Source organism: Zeus faber (genome assembly GCF_960531495.2).
Source record: "Zeus faber genome assembly, chromosome: 2".
Taxonomy (NCBI): Eukaryota; Metazoa; Chordata; class Actinopteri; order Zeiformes; family Zeidae; genus Zeus; species Zeus faber.
In genome coordinates, this window is record NC_137189.1 from 25,999,535 (window position 1) to 26,022,533 (window position 22,999).

The 22,999-nt window shown below is 43.1% G+C and overlaps 1 protein-coding gene across 1 annotated transcript; it reads left to right on the forward strand.

Moving 5' to 3' along the window:
- Nucleotides 1-4,704: 4,704 nt before the first annotated feature.
- Nucleotides 4,705-19,943, forward strand: fam171b (family with sequence similarity 171 member B; the record flags this gene model as incomplete). Its single annotated transcript, XM_080023803.1, has 8 exons — nucleotides 4,705-4,843; nucleotides 10,766-10,999; nucleotides 16,595-16,687; nucleotides 16,791-16,949; nucleotides 17,160-17,330; nucleotides 18,307-18,423; nucleotides 18,503-18,626; nucleotides 18,797-19,943. The coding sequence occupies 8 exons, from the start codon at nucleotides 4,705-4,707 to the stop codon at nucleotides 19,941-19,943; spliced, it is 2,184 nt and encodes a 727-aa protein (XP_079879929.1).
- Nucleotides 19,944-22,999: the final 3,056 nt, after the last annotated feature.

Consider the following 22,999-nt stretch of genomic DNA (forward strand, 5'->3'; position numbering starts at 1 on the left):
CCAACAGACCAACTGATGGTGTAGAGCACCCCCCACTGGCTGTGGGGTCACACCGTTATTCTCTGGGATGTAAAAAAACGGGTGTGACCAAAATGAGCATCTCTCAAAATAACAGCTTTTACAATTTATTAATAATACATTTTAAAAAACTGAACTTTCAAGGCGAAAATATTTCAGATATTTTTATTCAACGCAGAATTTCCTCAGCCAGGATCGCAGATTGAGAGGGTATGGGTATTTTTTAATTTTTTATTATAATATCATGTGTGGAAAGAGTTTCCTGGCTTGTTTAATCGGGTCCAGGTGATTAATCGGGTCTGTGCCAAGGGGGATATCCCTGTTATTCTAGTGCAATAAATGAAAAACACACTGGCTTTTTGGGGCCAGATAACCTGCTATAGAGGGCTGCAAGTTTATACAAGCCTCACCTTATTTTTATTTATTTTTATTTATTTTTATTTATTTTATATTATTAAAAACATTTGACTAGTGTGCTCTCTGTGGTCGGGAACACTGACGCTGCTAAAAACTGACCTAAACACTTTTTCAAAGACGTAAAGGAATATATCTGTGTGACACTTGTCTTAATATATTAACGCAATATTCTTATGGAGTTTTAAATGTGAAACGGGTTGAGTATGATTTGTGTTCACCAAACTGATCGCACGTCTGAAATGTTTGCGTAAATCAACACTTTTTAAAAAGTGATTTATTTGTTGATCGGTTCACATTGCACTTGGAACCAGTTTCAGCTTTTTGTTTTGCTCACCTTGTTTCTGCTTGTCCACCTTGTCACTTTTTGGAATTATCAAGCACAATTTTTATTTATTTTTTTCTCACGTGTTTAGGAGGATTGTACACTTGTGGTTTAACGTAGCACTTTTGTGTTTGTAATGTTGTTTTATCTCACAAACTGAACTCTTTTGTTACTGTGCTGAACTGAAAGACTGATGCTTTAATAAAATATTTAATACACAACGCTGCGATCCTTGCCTGTTACATCCAGTCACAAGCAAATTACTTTTTCAATTTGTTAATTTTACTGAGTAAGGTGAGAGACCCGAAATCAAACATGAACATGTAAATTAATCAATTTTCAACCAAGATGAATTTACTTTGAATTTGATCCATGATGCATCTACCAAACAGGAAGGCGTTCACAAGACAGTGACGATGAAGAAAAGTTTTGTTTTCTTTTAAGTATACAAGCAATTATACACTGATCATCCACAACATTAAAACCACTGACAGGTGAAGTGAATCACATTGCTCATCTCGTTCCAGTGGCTCCTGTCAAGGGGTGGGAATATGAGGCAGCACGTGAACAGTCAGTCATTGAAGTTGATGTGTTGGAAGCAGGAGAAATGGGCAAGCGTAAGGATCTGAGCCACTTTGACAAGGACCAAATTGTGACGGCTAGACCACTGGGTCAGAGCATCTCCAAAATGACAGGTCTTGTGGGGTTGTTCCCGGTATGCAGTGGTTGGTACCTACCAAACGTGGTCCAAGGAAGAACAACCAGCGACAGGGTCATGGGCACCTATGGGCTCATTGATCGGGTGGGGAGCGAAGTCCAGCCCGTCTGGTCTGATCCCACAGAAGAGCAACTGTAGCACAAATCGGTGAAAAGGTCCATACTGGTTATGATAGAAAGGCGTGAGAATGGTGCAACATGGCGGCCCCCTTGGAAGAGGACCCTTTGTAGATAAAAACAGCTCATTCTAAGGTAACGAAAACACGTTTTTTTTATTTTGATGGCATTATACAATAAATACGTCTGTCACGTAAATTCGACACACTGCACTTTTAAACTCTGGAGAAAATTCATTATCTACTGCATGGCGATCATGTGTCGCCATCTATTGTTCAAGACTTGGAACAGCACAATGTTGTGATAACTTAGAAAAGTACAACATAAGTGAATATGATCAGTGGTGGCTGGTGAAATGATTTGATTTTATATTGGCAAATTATTTGGTGTGTGCGTGCGCTGAAAATAAAGCTTAATTTTTATTTTTCTGCTAAGATATTATCTGTCTGTCTGTATCCTTAGCTGTTCTGTTTGTGTATTGTGTTCTGCCTTAAAACTAAAGCTGTCGATTATTGTTCTCGGAGTCATGAAGGTAATTCAACAAAAATATAAACGGATTACATCGAAATTTAGGAGACACGACTCACATACGCTTAAACACAGCATCTGAACGGCTACTTCCGGGAGGGCTGCGACCGGAAATGGGTAAGGCCATACTAATAACTGTTCAAATCCTACTTTACTACACCTTCCATTCTGTCTGCGGTCGCTGCCATGTGTTGTGTTATTAATCTTACGAGCATGGTTATGTTGTTCCTGACATCTTTGTCAAACAATTGTGACCTTTGAGCTTTGAGTCCGCCCCCTCCACCGAGTTGACAGTTCAAGTTCAAGTTCAAGTTCAAGAGGTTATTTGTCACATACATACACATACGGTCATACATATATGCAGTGAAATGTCATGACACCCGGTGATTACGCACAATAAGCTCTATAAACACTAAAAAAAATACCAAAAAGTTGTGTCTGATTTCAGGCAAACTGATAGCGTCCATCAAGTGACGTTTACGCTGGGGACGTTATCGCATGAACGTGACGTCATGATTGAGAGTCTATGCTGCGTTCATATTCAATAACGAACTCTGAAAATGTAGATCTCTGAATTTTAAGTTTGGATTTTTGCGCAGTTCCTGTGTGTGTGTGTGTGTGTGTGTGACCAACGATGAGCCACGGCTGGCTGTGGCTCTGGCCATTGGCTCTTGGGCGGCAAACATGCCTTTATATTTCAGCCACAAGCTAAAAACAATGCTTTAGGCAGCCAGCCAAAATAAGCATCTCTAATGATCATCAACGGTACTACATTACACCAAAATGTTAAAATGAAAGAGGGTGACTCCGTCAATAATTTGAGACTTATCATAGCCCCAAAACCAAGCACATGGGAGGAATCAAACTCAGGACCTCTTGGTTGACCCTTACCACCGCTTACCAATGCCCAGGTATTGACATGTACAGTGATACCTTGACATTTATCAAACTATGAGATGCTTTAACTGTAAGAAGGGAATTCTATTACTTGACACTACACAATAAATAGGCTATATAATACAATCAAAATGACACAAGCGGAATATAACGCACAAAACAATTAAAAGCTTCTACTGCTCCTAATTTAAATGACACAAAAACGACATCTACAATCGCATTCAAACTGTTCTTCAGTCGAAAAATAGATCAGAATAAAAAAAATAAATTTAAAAAAAGACATTATTGTTTATTTCTTGTTCTGGGTCAGAAAACGCCGCGGTTGTCAAGTGAAAACACGGTGACAGAAATACAATCCAACGCAGCCTTCGCAACCAAAGCAACAGGCGAAATCAATGTTACCGTCACACGAGGGTTCCCCGGAGCCTATCGCTTTCCGGTACTTGAACTGTCGCAAAAAAAAAACCCCAAAAAACTTGGGCGGCGGGAAGACGGAGCATTGTGTTGGAAACGCAAATTCACTGACGGAGCACCGCCCACAGACTTGGCGAGGGTCCGGGCAAGCGGCGCTGTAATCCGGGTGTACATTGTATCTGCGTTTGTACCATGGACTGTTACCGAAACGTGACCGATAAGGTTCGAATTCCTCGGGTGAAATCAATGATTTTCAAACGCCGGACCCAGCTTTACGACAGTGGCGTGAACACGCAAATGCACTCGAAGCTGTAAGGGGCGCCAAATCCCCAAAGTCAAGTAGGTCCGCTTTAACTGCTTTGCGTCTGAATAAAAAAAAAAAAACATTAACAACATATATGACAATACGCAGGTAGCATCATTCATGTCCGAGTGGCAGAGAAGCGAACAGCGAGCCAGGAGAACACGAAGGAAAACGGATATTTTCTCATTCAACGCAATGAGACCGAACAGAGATTCGCCCACTTCCGGTCAGGAACGCCTCTTCCGGAAGTGTCCATTCATTCATAGTAATAATAATAATAATAATAATAATAATAATAATGTATAACCTCATTTCAAGCAACTTGAGGACAGTTTGTACAATTCAACAAACGTACAATAAAACGAAAGGTATAGAACCGACGCCGACATGGTTTACACTCCGCAAGGAAGCAGCGGTTGGTCTCGGGGGTCTCCTACGTCGCTGCTTATGATGTTTCCCCTTTCAACGTGTAGATGTTTTCCACTGCAGCGCTTTGTTTTTGTTTTCTACGTGTTAAATTTTGTCTTTTCTCAAAAGCTTGTCTTCCGCTTCCTTGGCCAGGTCTCTTGGAAAACAGATCCTGAAACTCAGCGAGACCAGCCTTGTAAAATAATCACAATATAAATATTAGAATACAATATAAAGATAGCATAAATAATAATCATAATCATAATAATAATAATAATAATAAGCAGGTTGCCTCTGGCTGAAGTGGGGTCTCCTTCGCTTGCATGTAACCGGCAGAGGGCCCCGAAGAGCCCCGATGATGTCACTCCATCTCCGGCTCTCCACGCCCAGCGTCAGCCTCAGCACCAGCACCGGCATTACGCCTTCCTCCCCAGCGTCTCCCCCTGGAGCTCCCCCCGTCACTGCTCGGACGAGAGGCGCCCGTGACGCGGACACCCCCCGGGATCCCGGAGCCCGGTCCTCTCCGCGCAGTGATGTCTGAGGGCCCCGGCTCCCTCTCGCCATGCCTGCGAATCGCTGCGTGCTGCTGTCGGTGCTGGTGCTCTGCTGCCTGGAGGCGCTGCTGAAGGCGGCGGAGGACGGCCCTGCTCCCCGCTCCGAGGAGGACAAAGCACCGCAGCCATCTGTCCCCCCGCACGCAGGTAGGGAGAGCTGCTGGGCCATTGTTGTCGGTCAGCGTGGAAGCAGAGGGGGGAGGTGAGGGGGGGTTTGATGGTACGTACCAAACAATGTATGTAAAATATATACAGGTATAAATGGTAAAACAATATAATATAAACATAAAATTAAATGAATTAAAAAGTAATAGAAATGAAACACATATAAAGAGATATGTATTAATGCATAGAAATATATATATGTATAAATATGAATATATTTAAGTATGTTTACTTTATATATACATTTATTAAAATATATACAAAATAAAATCACATTTAAAAGTATATATTATATTTTAATAAAATATATTTAAAAAGTCAATAAGTATGCAACATATAAAAGGTATAGCAATTCATAGAAGTCATTAAAGTCAGTATGATTGTGATTAGTTATGATACACTGCAAAACTATAATTTGCTTACATTTGTAAAACCAAATAAAGAAATAACTATTCCACCTAAAATTGGGAAATTTAGAATACGAATATAAGTTTATCAAGTCAAAGTGACCTTTGTAAGTGGAACCAATGACTAATAAGATAAGATAAACCTTTATTAGTCCCACAATGGGGAAATTTACAATAATGATTAGATTTACTCGATTTACTAATAATGTATTTTCATTGTAGGTAACTTACTGGGCACAGAGGCGCTACAAGGATGCCATCTTTGGGTGGGCATTTGGATTATTTGGGTGGGCAAGTACAAAAATGGAGCTTTTCCTTGATGGGGTATGTAAACAAGGACGTAGTTACATTTTGAGAACGGGGGAGGTCTCCCCGTTCCGCACAGGGTTTTTTTTTTGTTTCATCTACATCTATATCTACAATACAAAGGCCTTTTTTATCTGTTTGTTTTGAACGGAGTAACCTCTGTGATCCTATTTACGGGAAAATATTAAAACGGGGGGACGATGGGAGAGAAGGGTAAAATACGAGGGAATCCCAGAAAAAACACAATGTAACAGTGATGTTTTCAGAGTTTTCGTTGGATGGGCAGATGCTTCCTCTGGGTGGGCAACGCCCACACCAGCCCAACCATAGACACGCTCCTGACTGGGCATATAGGCTATGAGATATTTCAGGCATTATTTGGTTAAACATAATAATGGGAAGATTACTAGATTATATGGTATTGTATTTAAAATATGACATTATTATACCAGTATATTTCCCGCACCCATCTGTCTTTGTTGAAAGAAAATGAGCCTTTTGTGTCGTAAGTCCTTAAAGGTTATGGTTTGGGACATTAGGGTGCAGACTAAGCGGATTAAGGTGTATAATGTGGAGGTGTGGTATTAGAGCGTCATCTCTTTTTGGCCAAAGCTGGTGTTATTTTTCATACTGTGTGGTAATCCCTCGTCCCAGAGCTGATACAGCATTTTACTCTGAACCACTGATGACACAGGCTTTGTTTCCATGGACTTGGAATGGCACGGTGCCATGCATATCAACATGATTGAATCAAACATTACATATTTTAACTACTACATCGATATATATATGATGTAGACACTATGATCTAAAAACAAAAATGTCAGTTAAAATTATGTAAAAGAAAACTTGAACTTAACTGAATAAACCATCTTGTTTTCAGTAATATCATATAAATCATTATTTGTGAATAGCACAATATGAGTTTTTGGCTTCATGATATCAGATTTATTTAATTATCAAGTTATTTATCGTTAATCATAAACAATGGTGTCTTTATATATAACGTTGCTCGAAAGGGATAATACCATGCATGCATGTATCTAAAAAAAACTCTGAAAAAAGATATTCTGGCAGGTGTTGGTGAAGTTTCGGCACAACCCCACAAAATTGTGTTTATAATTACAGTACTTGCAGTACTTGCTAATGCTTACACACTACATAGAAACGACAATGGTAGACTGGAACCCAATGTCACATTCAGCGTCTCATTTCACCATGAATGTAAAAGTCCAATTTAACAATAATAACTGTAAATCATTTATTCCTAGGTAGAATAGTTTATGTTGTTGTGAATATTTTTCTCAGTGGAAGCTCTTAAACTAGACACACTAGTTATACAACTAGACATTCATTCAGTTACAAAAATCTTTTAAAATCAAAAATCATCATATTCCATTTTATTGTATTTTTTTATTTAATAAGTATTGTGTAATAAGCAGCATAATGTACAGCCAGACGATCATTATCACTAAATAACCTTCTACAGAGAGATAGCAGACCTGGTCACCCTGTAGGGGGTTATTTTGTCATAATGGCTGGCTGCATGTTATCCTGTACTAAATGCCCAGGGCTTGAAAACCAGCTAGATGCAATAATGGCACTTTGTTTAATTGGCAACTTGAGTAACAATTAAAATGAGTTACTGTATGTTCATTTATCTAAAGGTTATATCTTAAATGCGGGCTCGCAGTGAAGCGGGCTCGCACTGAAGTGGGCTCGCAGTGAAGCGGGTTCGCAGTGAAGGGGGTTCAGAGTGAAGCAGAATCGCAGTAAAGTGGGTTCGCAGTAACGCGGGTTCGCCGTGAAGGGGGTTCAGAGTGAAGCAGTTTTGCAGTGAAGGGGGTTCAGAGTGAAGCGGGTTCGCACTGAAGCAGGTTCGCAGTGAAGGGGGTTCGCAGTGAAGCGGGTTTGCAGTAAAGCGGGTTCAGAGTGAAAGGGGTTCAGAGTGAAGGGGGTTCAGAGTGAAGGGGATTCAGAGTGAAGGGGGTTCAGAGTGAAGGGGGTTCGCAGTGAAGCAGAATCGCAGTGAAGCGGGTTCGCAGTAAAGCGGGTTCGCAGTGAAGCGGGTTCGCAGTGAAGCGGGTTCAGAGTGAAGCGGGTTCAGAGTGAAGCGGGTTCACAGTGAAGCGGGTTCACGGTGAAGCGGGTTCACGGTGAAGCGGGTTCACAGTGAAGCGGGTTCAGAGTGAAGCGGGTTCAGGGTGAAGCGGGTTCACAGTGAAGCGGGTTCACAGTGAAGGGGGTTCAGAGTGAAGCGGGTTTGCAGTGAAGTGGGTTCACAGTGAAGGGGGTTCGCAGTAAAGCGGGTTCGCAGTGTAGGGGGTTCAGAGTGAAGGGGGTTCAGAGTGAAGCAGTTTTGCAGTGTAGGGGGTTCAGAGTGAAGCGGGTTCAGAGTGAAGCGGGTTCACAGTGAAGGGGGTTCAGAGTGAAGGGGGTTTGCAGTGAAGCGGGTTTGCAGTGAAGTGGGTTCACAGTGAAGGGGGTTCAGAGTGAAACGGGTTCGCAGTGAAGCGGGTTCAGAGTGAAACGGGTTCAGAGTGAAGCGGGTTCGCAGTGAAGGGGCTTCAGAGTGAAGCGGGTTTGCAGTGAAGGGGGGTCAGAGTGAAGGGGGTTTGCAGTAAAGTGGGTTCAGAGTGAAGGGGGTTCACAGTGAAGCGGGTTCACAGTGAAGCGGGTTCAGAGTGAAGTGGCTTCAGGGTGAAGCGGGTTCACAGTGAAGCGGGTTCACAGTGAAGGGGGTTCAGAGTGAAGCGGGTTTGCAGTGAAGTGGGTTCACAGTGAAGGGGGTTCGCAGTAAAGCGGGTTCGCAGTGAAGGGGGTTCAGAGTGAAGCAGTTTTGCAGTGTAGGGGGTTCAGAGTGAAGGGGGTTCAGAGTGAAGCAGTTTTGCAGTGTAGGGGGTTCAGAGTGAAGCGGGTTCACAGTGAAGCGGGTTCACAGTGAAGGGGGTTCAGAGTGAAGGGGGTTTGCAGTGAAGCGGGTTTGCAGTGAAGTGGGTTCACAGTGAAGGGGGTTCAGAGTGAAGCGGGTTCGCAGTGAAGCGGGTTCAGAGTGAAACGGGTTCAGAGTGAAGCGGGTTTGCAGTGAAGGGGCTTCAGAGTGAAGCGGGTTTGCAGTGAAGGGGGGTCAGAGTGAAGGGGGTTTGCAGTAAAGTGGGTTCAGAGTGAAGGGGGTTCAGAGTGAAGCGGGTTCGCAGTGAAGCGGGTTCACAGTGAAACGGGTTCGCAGTGAAGCGGGTTCGTAGTGAAGCGGGTACACAGTGAAGTGGGTTCGCAGTAAAGCGGGTTCGCAGTGAAGAGGGTTCAGAGTGAAGTGGGCTCGCGGTGAAGGGGGTTCAGAGTGAAGCGGGTTCATTTCTAAAGCAGTGCATGGCATCTCCTCCCCGATGCCACCGAGTTTGATGTATTTTTCAGCTCGGCCTTCATTACTTTTTCATGGAGAGTGAGAGGTTACCTGGGGAATGTGCAAAGAGACAGTCAATAGTAGCCTGTACCGGAAAATGTTGCAGACAGAAAGGTTAAAAAAAAAGAAAGAATCCAAATGTATCGAGAAAATACATAGTTAATGTATTACTGGTGTAAAGAAATGGATATACTGTATGTGTATTTTGGATGTTGATAAAAGGGCCGGGTGATCGTTCTAATGTCGATATCGTGATATTAGACTGTATCTGGTCTGGAATTGTGGTTCTGGTAACATGATGTTGTAAAATATCTAAAAGGAGCATTACAGTAAAAAATCGCATGACATTAAAGTAATGCATCCCAGTAAAGGCATCTATTACAACAAAGTAATCTTTTACAGTAAAGTAATGCAGTTTTCTGAACTTCACACACTGTTCTAGTGTTCTAATTAGTGGTCGACCAATATGGGTTTTTCAATGGCTGATATTTGGATGGAGAGCAGGATGGCCAATGTTGTTGTTGTTGTTGTTGTTTTTTGCATCTGATGAAATACAATTTAATAATAATAACAATTGAGACAGAAAATTGTTGAAGTTAATTGAACATTTATGTAACACTAATGTTATTGTCTGCATTGTCTCTGCAGTGCACTTATTTTAAACAAAAAATGCATCAACTACATAAATGTCCACAGGTATTAAAATAAATTACAGCCTGGTCGGGTAATAGAGTCTACGGTTACAGAAGTGCCGGATTTACTATTATTATTATTATTATTATTATTATTATTATTATTATTATTAATAATAATAATAATAATAATAATAATAATCATAAATTATTATTATTTATTATTTTTTTAATTATTATTAAGTATTTACACAAAAAGTCGAGTTTACTTCTAAATGAAGTGCCATAGCAACAAAAAGCAACAGGGAGACCCTGTGACGCGGCGCAGGACATACAGGACTTTTGTTTGTAACGGGATGGAGCCCCTTAACTCATTTGTCTTTCAAATCTTTGTTTCATACTGTGTTAGGAAACACACAAATATAAATCGATATATAAAATAATCAAAACACAGGAAAACCGCCCGGGTACAGGCGCACGGCGCAGCGCTGTGTGGCGGAGAAAAAAACTCCACTCCAATTCTCTGAGTTAGGTTTACGTTTTGCCTCAAATGCAAAGTATTTCCAAACAGTACTGCTGCTGTTTCAAAACCAGTTACAGAGCTAACACCATAACAAACTGGGCTGAATGAGACACGTGAAGACAGCGAATGAGTGAGAGGAGGCGGGGCTATGTGGGCGCTGCAGCGGTGTGCGTGCGCCAAGTTGCTGTCAGAGAGAAGAGAGAGTAAGGAAGCGCAGCTGCTGTATATCGATAGTGCCGAAAATAAGTATTTAAACTGTTTCAAATATTCAGAATAAATATGTTTAGAAAAATAGACATTTTTGACTCGTGTAACATTTTTTGTTTATCAGCCTTGTGAGCGCAGGCATTGCTGATGCCGCAAATATCGTTGCAATTAATCAGCCGACCGATTAATCGGTCCGGTTAATCAATGCTCATAATATCCGCATTTGTAATAATTTGTTGTATAATATTTATTGTGTGTAAATATTAAAGGTCCAATAGTGATTAAATATCCCAACAATTATCATGTCAAAAACATTGTGATATTGTGATAGTTGGGCTATAATGTTTAATTATACTGTAATAACACTTGGGGTCTTGAGAGTCTCTTTATAAAACCCTCTTATTGTCCCTGGTGCCCCATCTCCAGAGCCCCAGTTTGCCCTGAAGGTCCTGGTAAGGGACCTGGTGACCCGCCAGCCCCTGCTCGGGGCATCCGTGGACATCTACATCAACCACACCCTAAGGAGCTCCACCCCAAGTGGGCGTGGTGGCGAAGTCCTGCTGTCGGTTCCCTACAGCCCGGACCTCAGCCTGACGCTGCTGGCCACCATGGAGGGCTACGTCCCCACGCCGCTGCCCTGGAGGACCTCCAGGAGGCCCCGTGAGTACAGGACTGCCAAACCGTTTTTAAGAGTCCGGTATTTTGCTCAAGGGCACACGGAAAGTATGTGTCAAAGACTTTGTGATGGACTGGTCATCTGAAAGCAAACCAAGCTGGTTCGGACTCATTAGAACACAATCATTCAAACATTTTCCTGCATTAGTGGCATCTGGCATCGTCATATGTGTGTACAAAATAGAGAAGCAGAAAATCAAGTCAGTTTTCTTTAATATCTGATGGATATTCTCTGGCGCCAATTCCCTATTTTAACCTGGTATCAGCCCGATGTCTGACACCAGTATGTGTCCCCAGATCTCCTAAATCCTCCTGAAAGCACCTTCTTAAAGTGGTAATCTGTAAAATAATTGAGTTTAAACGTCACATATTATACTCCTTTTTACACAAGTTAATATTGGTCTCTGAGGTCCCCTTAAACATATCTTTGAAGTTTTTTGCTGAAAATACCACTCAGATTATGCATGCTGGCCATTCTATCATGCCTCTATACCCCTCCTGTTCTAGACAGGCTTTTTCTGTGTGTGTCGCTTTAAGTGCAAATGAGCTGCTGCTCCCCATGCACCACTCTGGATCTCAGCAGCAAGAAAAGCAGAAGCAGTGAGAACTCTGTTGTTCTCACGGTGTTCTCATTTTACTGGCCCGTTATTTAAAGTGTGCGAAGTGAAGTGAATTCTGTGAAGTGAATTCAGTGATTTGTTTCCAAACACATAATACATGTTAGAAAGTAATTGCTGAAACATGTGAAAAGACTGAAGGATGTAGTACTGAATCGTGGAGTTAGACCGTTAACCTGTTTCTCATCATTTTTGTGTTTCTTTTGGGCGGGGCTTCAGTGCATTAGGGCCCGAGCACCCAGGGAGAAGGTCGAGCACAGATGGGAAAAATGCAGATGGCGACAGGGGTGCAAATTGCGCATTACGCATGGAGAGGGAGCGATCGGGGTGCAATTTGTGCATTACGCATGGAGAGAGAGCGATCGGGGTGCAATTCGCGCCCGCGACCCCCCACCGACACCCGCCGGAAGAAACCCTTTGTTCCTGCAGCTATATATTTGTTCCGGAACAAAAAATAACTATCCTGTTGGTTTGAGCATGCAGGGTTTGGTTATGTTAGCATTAGCTGCACGCTAGCAGGCCATGGAGCCCTGACCTGGCCTGTGAAGGAGCCAGCAGGAGGCAGCGGACAGCAGGGAGTCCCGCAGCCAGACAGCGATGTTTTTGAGGCGAGCAACTAGAGACACAGGACTGAGTTCAGCTGAACATTTAAACATGGAAGTTACCCCAATGTAAATGTTTAACGCCATTGGTTGTGGTTTCAGCGTTGTCAGAGGGAACTGCCTTTTTTTTTCAAGATTTTGAAAGCAAATTTTATATACTTGGGGATTTTTTTTAATCATTCAAATTTGGCTGGGCAGTTAATAACACATAGTTCTGTGGTGTGACGAACTCAGAACAGATATTTATTTTAGCTTAACAGGGACTTTAAGAGTGTTGATAAGATGAAGTTCATCTTGCAGACATTCAACTGACAAACTAATACCATAAACGTTACTGTGGATTCTGCAGCAAGTAACACCAGTAACTATCAAAAAATGACATCTGATATATGACCTCATCTCACATCCAAGATAAACTGTATCCACTCAGCTCCTCTGTCCTCTGAGGCTGTTGGCCCAATGCCATTGGAGATACTCAGATGATGGACAGTTCTAACTCTAATGGGCCTCCACTTGACGTAGGAGGGGGAGGCTTGTCAAATCACACGTTTTCTGAAATAGACAGCTCACAAAAAAGTGACTTGGTTGTTTTTTTTTTTACACAGTTTGCGTGTTAGAAGACCCATCAGAGACCCAAATGTATGTGCACGAGCACTGAAAAAGTCAATTTTTTTTTAAATCCCATATTTAACACTTTATTTATCTGGCAATTTATAAGAAGCAGCCGTTCAATGTGTTTGTGTTCTGCATGTGCTCTTCTTTATAATGTTTCCATTGTTGGTGCTGGCGTCCGCCACACGCCACAAGAAGTAAGAGGCAGCCGCGGTGAATTAGCCGAAGCAGAGTAGCTCTTTGCGGTCAGTAAATTGTAAGTATTGATGGACATTCAGGAAAAAATTTAAAAAAAGAACAAGAAATATCCGAACCATCTCAAGTGACCGAGAAAAACCAAAACCATCAATGGGTCAGAAGAAGGAAAAGCTGTATCTCAAAATGGTGCATATTTCTGCAGGATTATCAGACCGCTGAAGGACTGCGAGTTTATATTCAAAACAACAACATGTGCACTTCAAGTAACATCATCAATCATTTGTGGGCATGAGGTTCTCTTTTTAGATGCATGGAACCACCCCCGCCCCCAGCCCATCTCTCCGCGTGCGTGAGATTCAGAATTTTGCAGCAGTGACTTTTCATTATGGATTAATGAGCGTTTGTTTTTAGCAGCGGAACACAGCCCGTCATTAGAGATTTATTCACCACGAATCATCTGATGCTCTGAACATCGTAACCCAACACCACTGGGGTCCGGTCGTTCTATCGACCGCTTCCCGGGCTCCGAGCGCCTCTAGAAGCGGCACACGTGGCCGAGGCATCTGACGCAGCGTGGGTGGAGCGTGTCGCTGCCTCAGCAGATAGTCTTTGTCTCGTGCTGCTGGGGGTGAGTGGGGGTGGTCCTGGACACGGACACGCTGTCGGGAAAGGGGGCCGGGGGTCCTGCGTTGTGGGGGGTTCTCCCTTGCCCCCGACTCCCCTCAGAGATGCAGGGAGTGTCAGCGAGGGAGTGAGGGAATAAGGCTGAGTGGTGGAGTTGGAGATGGAAAGATCCAGGGCGGTGGAGATGGAGCGGTCCAGAGTGGTTGGAGAACAGATGGATGCCAGGGGAAAAACAAACGGCAGCAGCTGCTTGAAGCTCTGCATGTCTGAGGTGGAGCGCCTTCCTTTTGTCTCATCTCACCGCCAGGCTGATTCGGGGGCAGCGTTGCCCCCTGCTGGCCGCAGCTCACATTGCAGCCGTTGCAGACTGATGGCGGAGACAGTTCAAGTTCAAGATGTTATTTGTCACATACATATATTTACGGTCATACATATATGCGGTGAAATGTCATGTCACCCGGTAATTACCTGCAATAAGCTCTATATGCTCTAAAAATACTAAAATCACCAGGAATACACAGTATTTAGAAATATCCCAGGTGGATTTGGGAGGTGGTGAGCTGAACCAACTGAGTTCCCAGAAGATGGCCTTCAGTCCATTATTACTTCTCCTTCTCCTTCTCCTCCTCCTCCTCCTCCTTCTTCTTATTATCATTATTAGTGATAATAATAATAATAATAATAATAATTAATAAATATAGCTGCAAGCAGCAATACACAGGGTCCAGTTTATTTGTTTAAGGCACGTGTTACAGTTTTTTATGGTTTCTGTGAAATGCATCACAAGTTACTAAACTTACAAACATCAAACGTCGTGGAGTTACGTGCATAGTACATTTTTTTTAATATTGTTACTGACCTTGGGGACTGGATTTTTGGGCAATGGCTTCTTTATTGTCTTAGATTTTCGGCTATTTTTCGGCATCTGGAACAATAACAAAAACAAACTTTGTAATTAATTTTTCAAAACAATAGTAAAAATACTTTTTTTTATAAAGTACTTCATTGTATTTTTTTCCTGTAATAATCTACAATTTGAAAATTTGTTTTAATAGATTGTCTGTATTTTAATGCAGACAACATTTATGGAACTTTAACATTTATTTGGCATTAGAATTATTATAGAAGAATTTGTCAATACTGAACACCTTTTGCCTTTTCATTTAAATCTGCTACGTTTAGTTGCAGGAAACTGTATATACATGCCGTTTCCTTAAAACAAAAGTTTATTTTTTACATAAAACCAAACATTGTCATTTTTTTAAATTATCTTGTTGTATGTAAGTACATGTGCAGTCTCAGTGATGGTAGGTAGCGTTGTGTCTCGTCTGCGTCAACTATAACGTATTTACGTAGGTTTACGTATTTAAGGAGATTTACGATGGTCGTCGAACTACGTAATTTTAGTGGTGACTTTTGACCTTGGATTACATTTTCAATAAGTTATACGAAAAGCTTTCTGGTATTTCTGTGAGTAATTATCATTGCACAGCTTCTCTTTTCCCGACGGCTCGCTGGATCACTCAGTCCTACATATGAGTGGACTCAACTTGACGTGGTCACGAGTTTTTGTGGAATATTTTTTTTGCCTATTTTTCATTAATCCGACAAAGAGATGGGGACCACTGAGATAGAATATCAATCAAACAGGTCCACAGACATCTACCAGGTACATTTATGTACAAGTACATAAATATACACATAAACGTATAGTTTGTAATCTCTAACCACTACAGAGCGACGAGTCTACACCGCACACTGGACATGGACATTCTGAATCAAAACCTCAACATTTATAGCAATTAGTATGATGGAATCATAAAGCGTGTTAAGGTAAATCTCCTCTTGTTCATTTTGTTTACCTGACCTGCTGAATATGTGGAGTCAAAGTTGTTCGGTTTTTCACTAATATCTGCTCCGTACGTGGATCGATTTGGATGAAACCTAAACGGACTGGACCCCTAATGAACTACATGATTATGCTAGGGCACCTGTGTTTTTTAACACACAGCCATTAGAGCTGCCCTCGGCGCAGACAAGACGGTTCAAAACAATTATCTCATCCCAATGATCTCAATAAGTTGACTGTTGTCCAGCGTCACCAACACATGTGCATTTCTGATTCTGATTCTGATATTGTCTGTGAAGTGATTTAATAATTACACTCTTATCTGGGCAAAGCATAATAATCAGCTTATTAATAGATATTGTTTGGTTAGACATGGTGTCATTTTTGGGACCGATCTTGTACGGGAAGCAATTACACATCTCAGATCCCACTTTTTGCAGAAACAAACTTTACTTTTCCGATAGAGATCGGTTAGGTCCTTCACAGCCCATCACATGGCCCTCACAGTGCCGACAAAGATACGAAGATTCGTAAAAAAAAAATATGATATGAAGATTCCTTAATTTCCCGACTGCTCCTCGTGAAGTGAAGTAAAAACACATTTATGCAAATCACTGGTTTCCTTGGAGGTGTATGAGTCATAGATGACAGCGCGCTAAGAACACCGCCCCATTAGAGACAAGCACGTAGAACACACCGTTAAAAATACAACAATATTTCCATTTTGCGGCTCAGACTGTGGTAAAAGCATGACATCCACACGAAGAGAAGTCCTACTGCTCTGAAAGTGTAGGAAGCCTCAGAACTAACTTCATGTCCTACTCTGAGATGGGCTGTTTCTATTCCTGAGCAACAATAGTTTTCGAACGATTCCAGGAGAGATTCTCAGAGGACTTTCTCAAAACTTTCTAGAATTTCTCAAAGCCTTTCCACAGGCTTTTTTTTTTTTTTTTTTACAGACTTCCTAAAGACTCTCTAAATACCTTTCCAAAACTTTGTACATGCTTTCTTAGGACCTTCTACATACTTTCCCCTGACGTTCTTACACGCTTTCTTATCTTATCCTTTCTTATCTCAGTGTTCTCCTCTGTGACGCTGCTGCTGCTCCCTCACACCCAGGGCAACATCTGGCTGTTTGAAGACTCTCTGCTCATCACCGGGAAGCTTCCAGGTGAGTATGTCAGTTAGTTAGTCAGTTAGTACATTTTTTGTTCATTAGTTAGTTCAATTTTTAACACAAACTTGCTCTCTTTTGCGTTGTTTTGTTTCTGCAGACAGCTCTTCCCAGCCGAGCGCTAAATTTCCCAAGAACCTCCTGGGGCTCTCAGAGAAGACCAACGTCTCCTCGCTGGCCGCCTACCTGACCGTACCACAGCGCCACCTGGTGGAGGACTGTGGCAACTGCACGCCGGGCGTCATCAGCACCAAATCAGGTGAGCTCTCCAAAAATATTATATTATGCCTTATGCCTTAATCATGCCTAATTATGCCTTAAAAGTCATTAGAATTTCTTGAATTTGTATTTACAATTTATTTTTATTTAAGAACTATATATTTTTTTTTTGGGTTAAAATGAGTCAAGTCTGTCTGTCTGTCTGTCTGTCTGTCTGTCTGTCTGTCTGTCTGTCTGTCTATCCATCCAGTGTATAGGAGTGCTGAGCTGAAGCCGGTGGCAGCCCTCTCTGCCCTGCTCTACTCTGGGGGAGTGGAGCTCCAGGTTCGAGGGCCCATCCAGCTCACTTTGCCCCTGAGTCCCGGCTCCACCCTGCGGCCAGCCGACACGGTGCCCGCCTGGGCCTTCAACGCCAACACTGGTAGCCAACCTTTTACCTTTTAACTTTCATCATTACTAATAGCACATCCACCTTTCAGGAAAAATAACGCTTGTTTGACTTTTTCCTCTTCTGACTCCTGTATAACAAAAAAATACAGGAGTCAGAAGCGGGAAAAATTCAAATAAGTGTATCGTATCCATATCAGATGATCTTCCTTGATTTCTGTTTATTTGTTTTAGTTTTTTCCTATACAGTATATTTGTCTGATTTGTCACTTTCAACCAGTTGTAATGCACTCACTGAAATTATTCCGCGGCTCTGCGGAATACTGGATTGTGATTGGTCAATAGTGGAACCAGCTGTCAGTTATTTCTGAATGATGACCACTGATCTGTTGGTAATGACCTCATATCACTGCACCTACATACTGATGCTAATATTAGATTTCCCGATTAATGGACAATTTAACAGTAATTAATAACAGTGAATAGTATTCATATGCACTGTAGGAGAATAGTTTAATACCTTGTCGTGACTGCTTTTCTCAGTGGAATCTCTTAAACTAGACATAGTATTTATTAAACATTTTAAATCAATATTCTGCATCATGTATTCTTTTATTTAGTAAGTAGCCGTGTAATAAGCGGGATCATTATCACATTATCACAAAATGACCGGTACCCTCATGGCAGGTTATTTTGTGAATAATCTCCATCTGGCTGCGCATTATTCCTTATTTCAATTTGTTGGAGCCCTTTAAAAACAAAAATAAGTGCTTTATTTTTAGGAGTATATTCTTTCATAGTTCTAATATAGTTTTACACATTGTAAATGCATACTATAATCAGTGTCTAAATGCCAAATTAAGCGTAAAGTTGTTCTTCTCTGGTTTATGTTGAGGTGTCACAATTCATTCTCAACTACATAAACTGCTCTGCATTGATTGACGTACAAATACTCATCGTGGACACGACGCAGAAAAAATAGAAAAATGAATGCTTTTCTGCACACGAAGGTGCCTTCGAGAACCAAGGACTCGGGATCGTGAAGATGGTCGGCAATCGCCTGGCGTGGACTTACACGGCGTCTCATCTGGGCTACTGGGTCGCCGCCCCGCTGCCTTCACCAAACAGTATGACCGCAATACTTGAAGGAGCTTAACCACGGTTGAGGTTTGTATTTAAGATGTGACGCCTTGTCTCCCCATCCAGACTACTCGGGGCACTCTGGCTCCATAGATTTCGTATCCTACCATAACTACATGCTGCTGGGGATCTATGGGGCGACGCTGGCGATCGTGGTTGGATTTCTCTCTCTGCTGCTCTGCCACTGTGGGTAAGAAGCATCAGCCAACTTATGGTGAACCAGCTTATAAGATTGATGTCTTATAAGCTGTTTCACCATTTATATATATCTATACTTCTACTTCTACTTGCAGAGGGTCAGAACGAGCTCCTGTGCAGCTGTGGTTCATATGATTTTATTTTTTTTCGTGCTCTAAACAGAGGGTCCCGGCGTGCCCCCCGGAGGAGGAGTAGCACTGCACGCTTCTCCAAGCTGACCGTTGTGAAGAAGGACCAGACCACCTCCACCCACATGGAGGAGGGTCTGCTGTTCCACCCTGGGGAAAGCAGCCTGGCGTCCCGCGGAGCCCAGTGCGATCCCTCCTCCACGCCGAGGCACAAGGCAAACTACAACATCTACGTTGAGGACCCGGGGGCTCGTCCGGCCGTCCCCCTCTATGAGAACGTGGCGTCGGACCGGAACCAAGGTCCGCAGACCCCGCGTTGCTACTTCAACGGTGAAGAGGTGGTGAGACTTCGGGAGAAGTCCGAGCAGAACTCCGACCTCTTCTTCCAGGACAAGCTGGTCCACATCTACAACCAGCCGGTGGCCGCCGTCCAGGCCCCAAACCCCCACGCCGAGCCTGCTGACACCCAGAGCCTCCCCAAAGCCCCCCACTCCCAGTCTGGAAATGGCCCCCAGCAGAGCCGCCACGACGAGCCTCAGGCGCTGGAAACTCCTCCTCCTGGCCAAGGCCCCAACGCCGGGGTGTGGGGGCGCTACAACAACCTCCTGGAGTCCTCGGTCTCCGTGCCTGGGACCCTGAACGAGGCAGCCGGCATGGGGGGCCTGCAGGGCATCTCGGAGCGCACCCTGCTGGAACTGACCCGGGGCAAGTGCTCCTCCTCCCACCCCAGGGCGTGGTTTGTATCTCTAGATGGGAAGCCGGCCCCCAAGGTGCGCCACTCCATCATCGAGCTCCAGAGCCACCACCGGCCCACCAGCAGCAACGACACCAGCCTGGACTCGGGCGTGGACATGAACGAGCCGCAGCACGGCATCCGCGAGCGGCCCTCCGTCAGGGCGTCGTCGCTCCCCCACCCCAGCAGGAGGCGCTACTGTGACGAGCAGGACCTGAGCAGCAGCGAGAGCGGGACCACGGCTACGTGCACGCCCGAGGACCCCGCCCTCAGGAACATTCTGGACGGGAGCATTCCGGAGGAGCGCGACGGGGCGGACACGTCCAGCGAGTCGAGGGGGACTCCGCCGCCACAACGCCTCAGGAAGGCCAAGGACAAGGGAGGGGGGAGGACGGAGAAGAGGAGCGCCAAGGGGGGAGGAGGGAGGGCGCTCGCCAAGCAGACCTGAGAGCGCCACCGGTCTCTCTCCCGTTTTGTTATTCAGGGGGAGAGTCGTTTAGGAGCTGGTAGAACATTTATTTAAAGTTGGACCGAAATTGAGTCACCAATATTTCCTGATGTGACTTCTAACTTTACGCATCATGCTCTCCATCATGGCCTCTTCTCTTTAAAAAAGGTATGGAGAAATTGATATTTCTATTCTTTTTGAACCCTAGAATGCATATATTGGGTCAAAAATGACCCACGTTATTTAATCAAATAATAGCAAATTAATCTATTTGAGAAACAATGAAACACCTTCATAATGGAATTCCTAGAATTTTAGATCATTAAAATATTCTTGGGTCATATTTGACCCATCACATGCATTTTAGGGTTAGAAGAGCAACCCTGTAGCTCATTCAATCGCAGCCTATCTGTTTTTCCAATATGCTCGGTTACAAGCAGCCAATCAGATCACAGCATCACATTAGGAAGCCAACCTTTGAGCTGAGCTTGACGTGAGCTGCAGTCGTCACTGGTGAGCGAGTTTGTACCTGTCATTCAAAGGTCAAAGGTCGGCTCATGAATTATAATTAGGGTGAGGCCACCCCCTCCCTCTGCGTTTTTCCGGGACTGGGATTCATTATTCTCGTCTGTCTTCAAAGCTGCATTCACGTAGGCATCGTTGTCAGGGTTTTGTTTCGTGATTGTACAACCTTGCCAAAGAGTTCCTCGGCTCGCTCGAGTCCCAAAGCGACTTTGTCCCCGCGAGCGCGGCGCATAGCCACTGTCCATGTGTTTTCTCACGCTCCCCAAACTGAGAACCACCAGCGAAGGCGTTGGAGTCTCCGTCCCAGCGCCGCCTTCTCTTTCTAGAGTCGAGAGAACAATGCTGATTTGTTTCTCTGATGAGCGTCGTATCGTGAGCCTGCAGGACGGACATGCGCACAGCCCATCAGTCTCTGAATCTCAACAGTCCACGTCACAAATTGACGCCTATGGGATAAAAAATATATATATTATTCACAATAATAACAACAACGGCTGATAGTTCCTGAGCCGATCGTCACCGTGGCAATACGAAACTAATAAATTCTCCGAGATATTATTTTCGAATAACATTTTTTTTCCCATAAGCGTCACATTTTGGCGACAGCCCGGTGACACTGGACAGGAAACTGCAAACAGGTTTATTTGTCGTGCACTTCACCATAATGCCTGCTGAGCTCACAAACTGCCTCTTTCTACACCGCTCACTATGTGTCCCCAGGTTCCAACATTCAGTCCAATTTCAATATTCATTTCCAAAAGTTTCAAAACTTACGATGAAATAAAAATGTACGTGTTTTTTAACTTAAACCTTTTTTTTTTTTTTTTTTTTTTGATCGATCATTATGGGAGTCAATCTGAGTGGTCACCATCAGTGTCGCTGAAGGACAAGTCGATGGAGGAGCGCCAACGCAGCGGCCACTGGTGGACACTGAGACATTTCCAAATACGTGTTGACGGTGGAGTGTCAAAATCTCATTTTCAGAAAAGAATACCGAAAACTCTTTCAATACACTTTCAAACATACATTAACGCTTGTGCATATTCTAAAGTTGAGCTTTTCCTCATCCCACAGAGTAATAAAGCCTAAATTCATTGTAGAATGCATGAAAATGAATGTTTTATTATTGTGTGTTTGATGAAAATACTTTGCCCCTGAGTAGAGTTTGTGGAAGAGTATTAAATCAAGAATAAAAAAAATGCATTTTGAGAATCAAATCGAAATTACGAGATTAACATTGAAATGTTGATTACAGTCATGGTATGTTAAATATAAAGTCAAAATTTTGAGGGAAAGAATTTTCAAAAATCCGAGATCAAAGATGACGTCCCCCCCCCTCAAAATGTTGTCTGAGCTCGTCATGTTTTAAAATCTCAAAATTTCGGCTTTAATCTCGAAATACATCAATATTTAAAATCTCGCTTTTTTTTTTTACTTCGATCTCGTGATTTTGTTTGATTTTATTCTCTAAATACAACAATGTATTTTTCCTTTCTCGCCGCCTCTAATGCTCTTCCGTAGAGTTCACACGTGCCAGTAGACCGTGCAGGGCTTGTGTCGTCGGGAACGCTCGTCTCTCAAACGCGTCACCATCGCCATGCTTGACGCAAAGTGGTCGCCGTGGCAACTGTGCATCAGCTGTTGCTTGACAGGAAACTCATTTTGCTTGGTGGCCGTTTTCAAATACACGGCAGTAAACCACGCATATCGTGGTTTTTTTTTTACATAATAAGAAAGTAGCTGACAACCGGGCAACAAGACCACACAATGGCCCAAATGGCCCTGGGCAGCCAGGCAACCTGTTCCACATGTGCGCTCACACGTAAAAATGCTCAGATTTCCTGTTTGGCGTTTGGAACTCAGTGTTTTCCATTTTGAACGGAGACCTTCAACAGGAACACATTGAAAACATGAAATACGAGACATCGCTATGGGATGTTCAGGCACAAAATGATTATCGAGCAATATTTATCCTGCATCCAAGTGTAAAAATAAATGACATTTTTGTTGCCATATTTAGTCTTCCATGACGATTGAATTAGTTTCCCCATGATTTCAAATAAACCTGAGTATGTATGATGGGTAACGCGGCTTTTTCGATGTACATACCTTTTTCCTGTGACTGTGCTTTCTGCTTCTTTTGTGCAAACGGATGGTTTACTCTCTGAAAAGCGTGAAGAAAAATAGCTTGATAGTTTTTGTGATTTGTCATAATAAACGTAGCGACGGGCTTGAGCACTCGGTCATCTCACATTTTGAACGAATAAAAATCGTCTTCTAAGCTTACGAAGTAAAGCAGCTGAAAACAAAATACAATGTACAGCGTGTCCGTCGGTCACGGAGCCTGGTGCCGCTTTTATTTTAAGGTGGTTTACTTGATTTGTATTGATTCCACTGTTTTATACTCTACTCTTGTCTGTTGTCTGTCCATTTCCCTCGGGAAACATCCTCTTTGTGTTTCCGCGTCTGTAGTGAAAGCCGTGTTTTTATTTATTCCTTTTATTGTGCACCAATAAAACTCACTCCACACA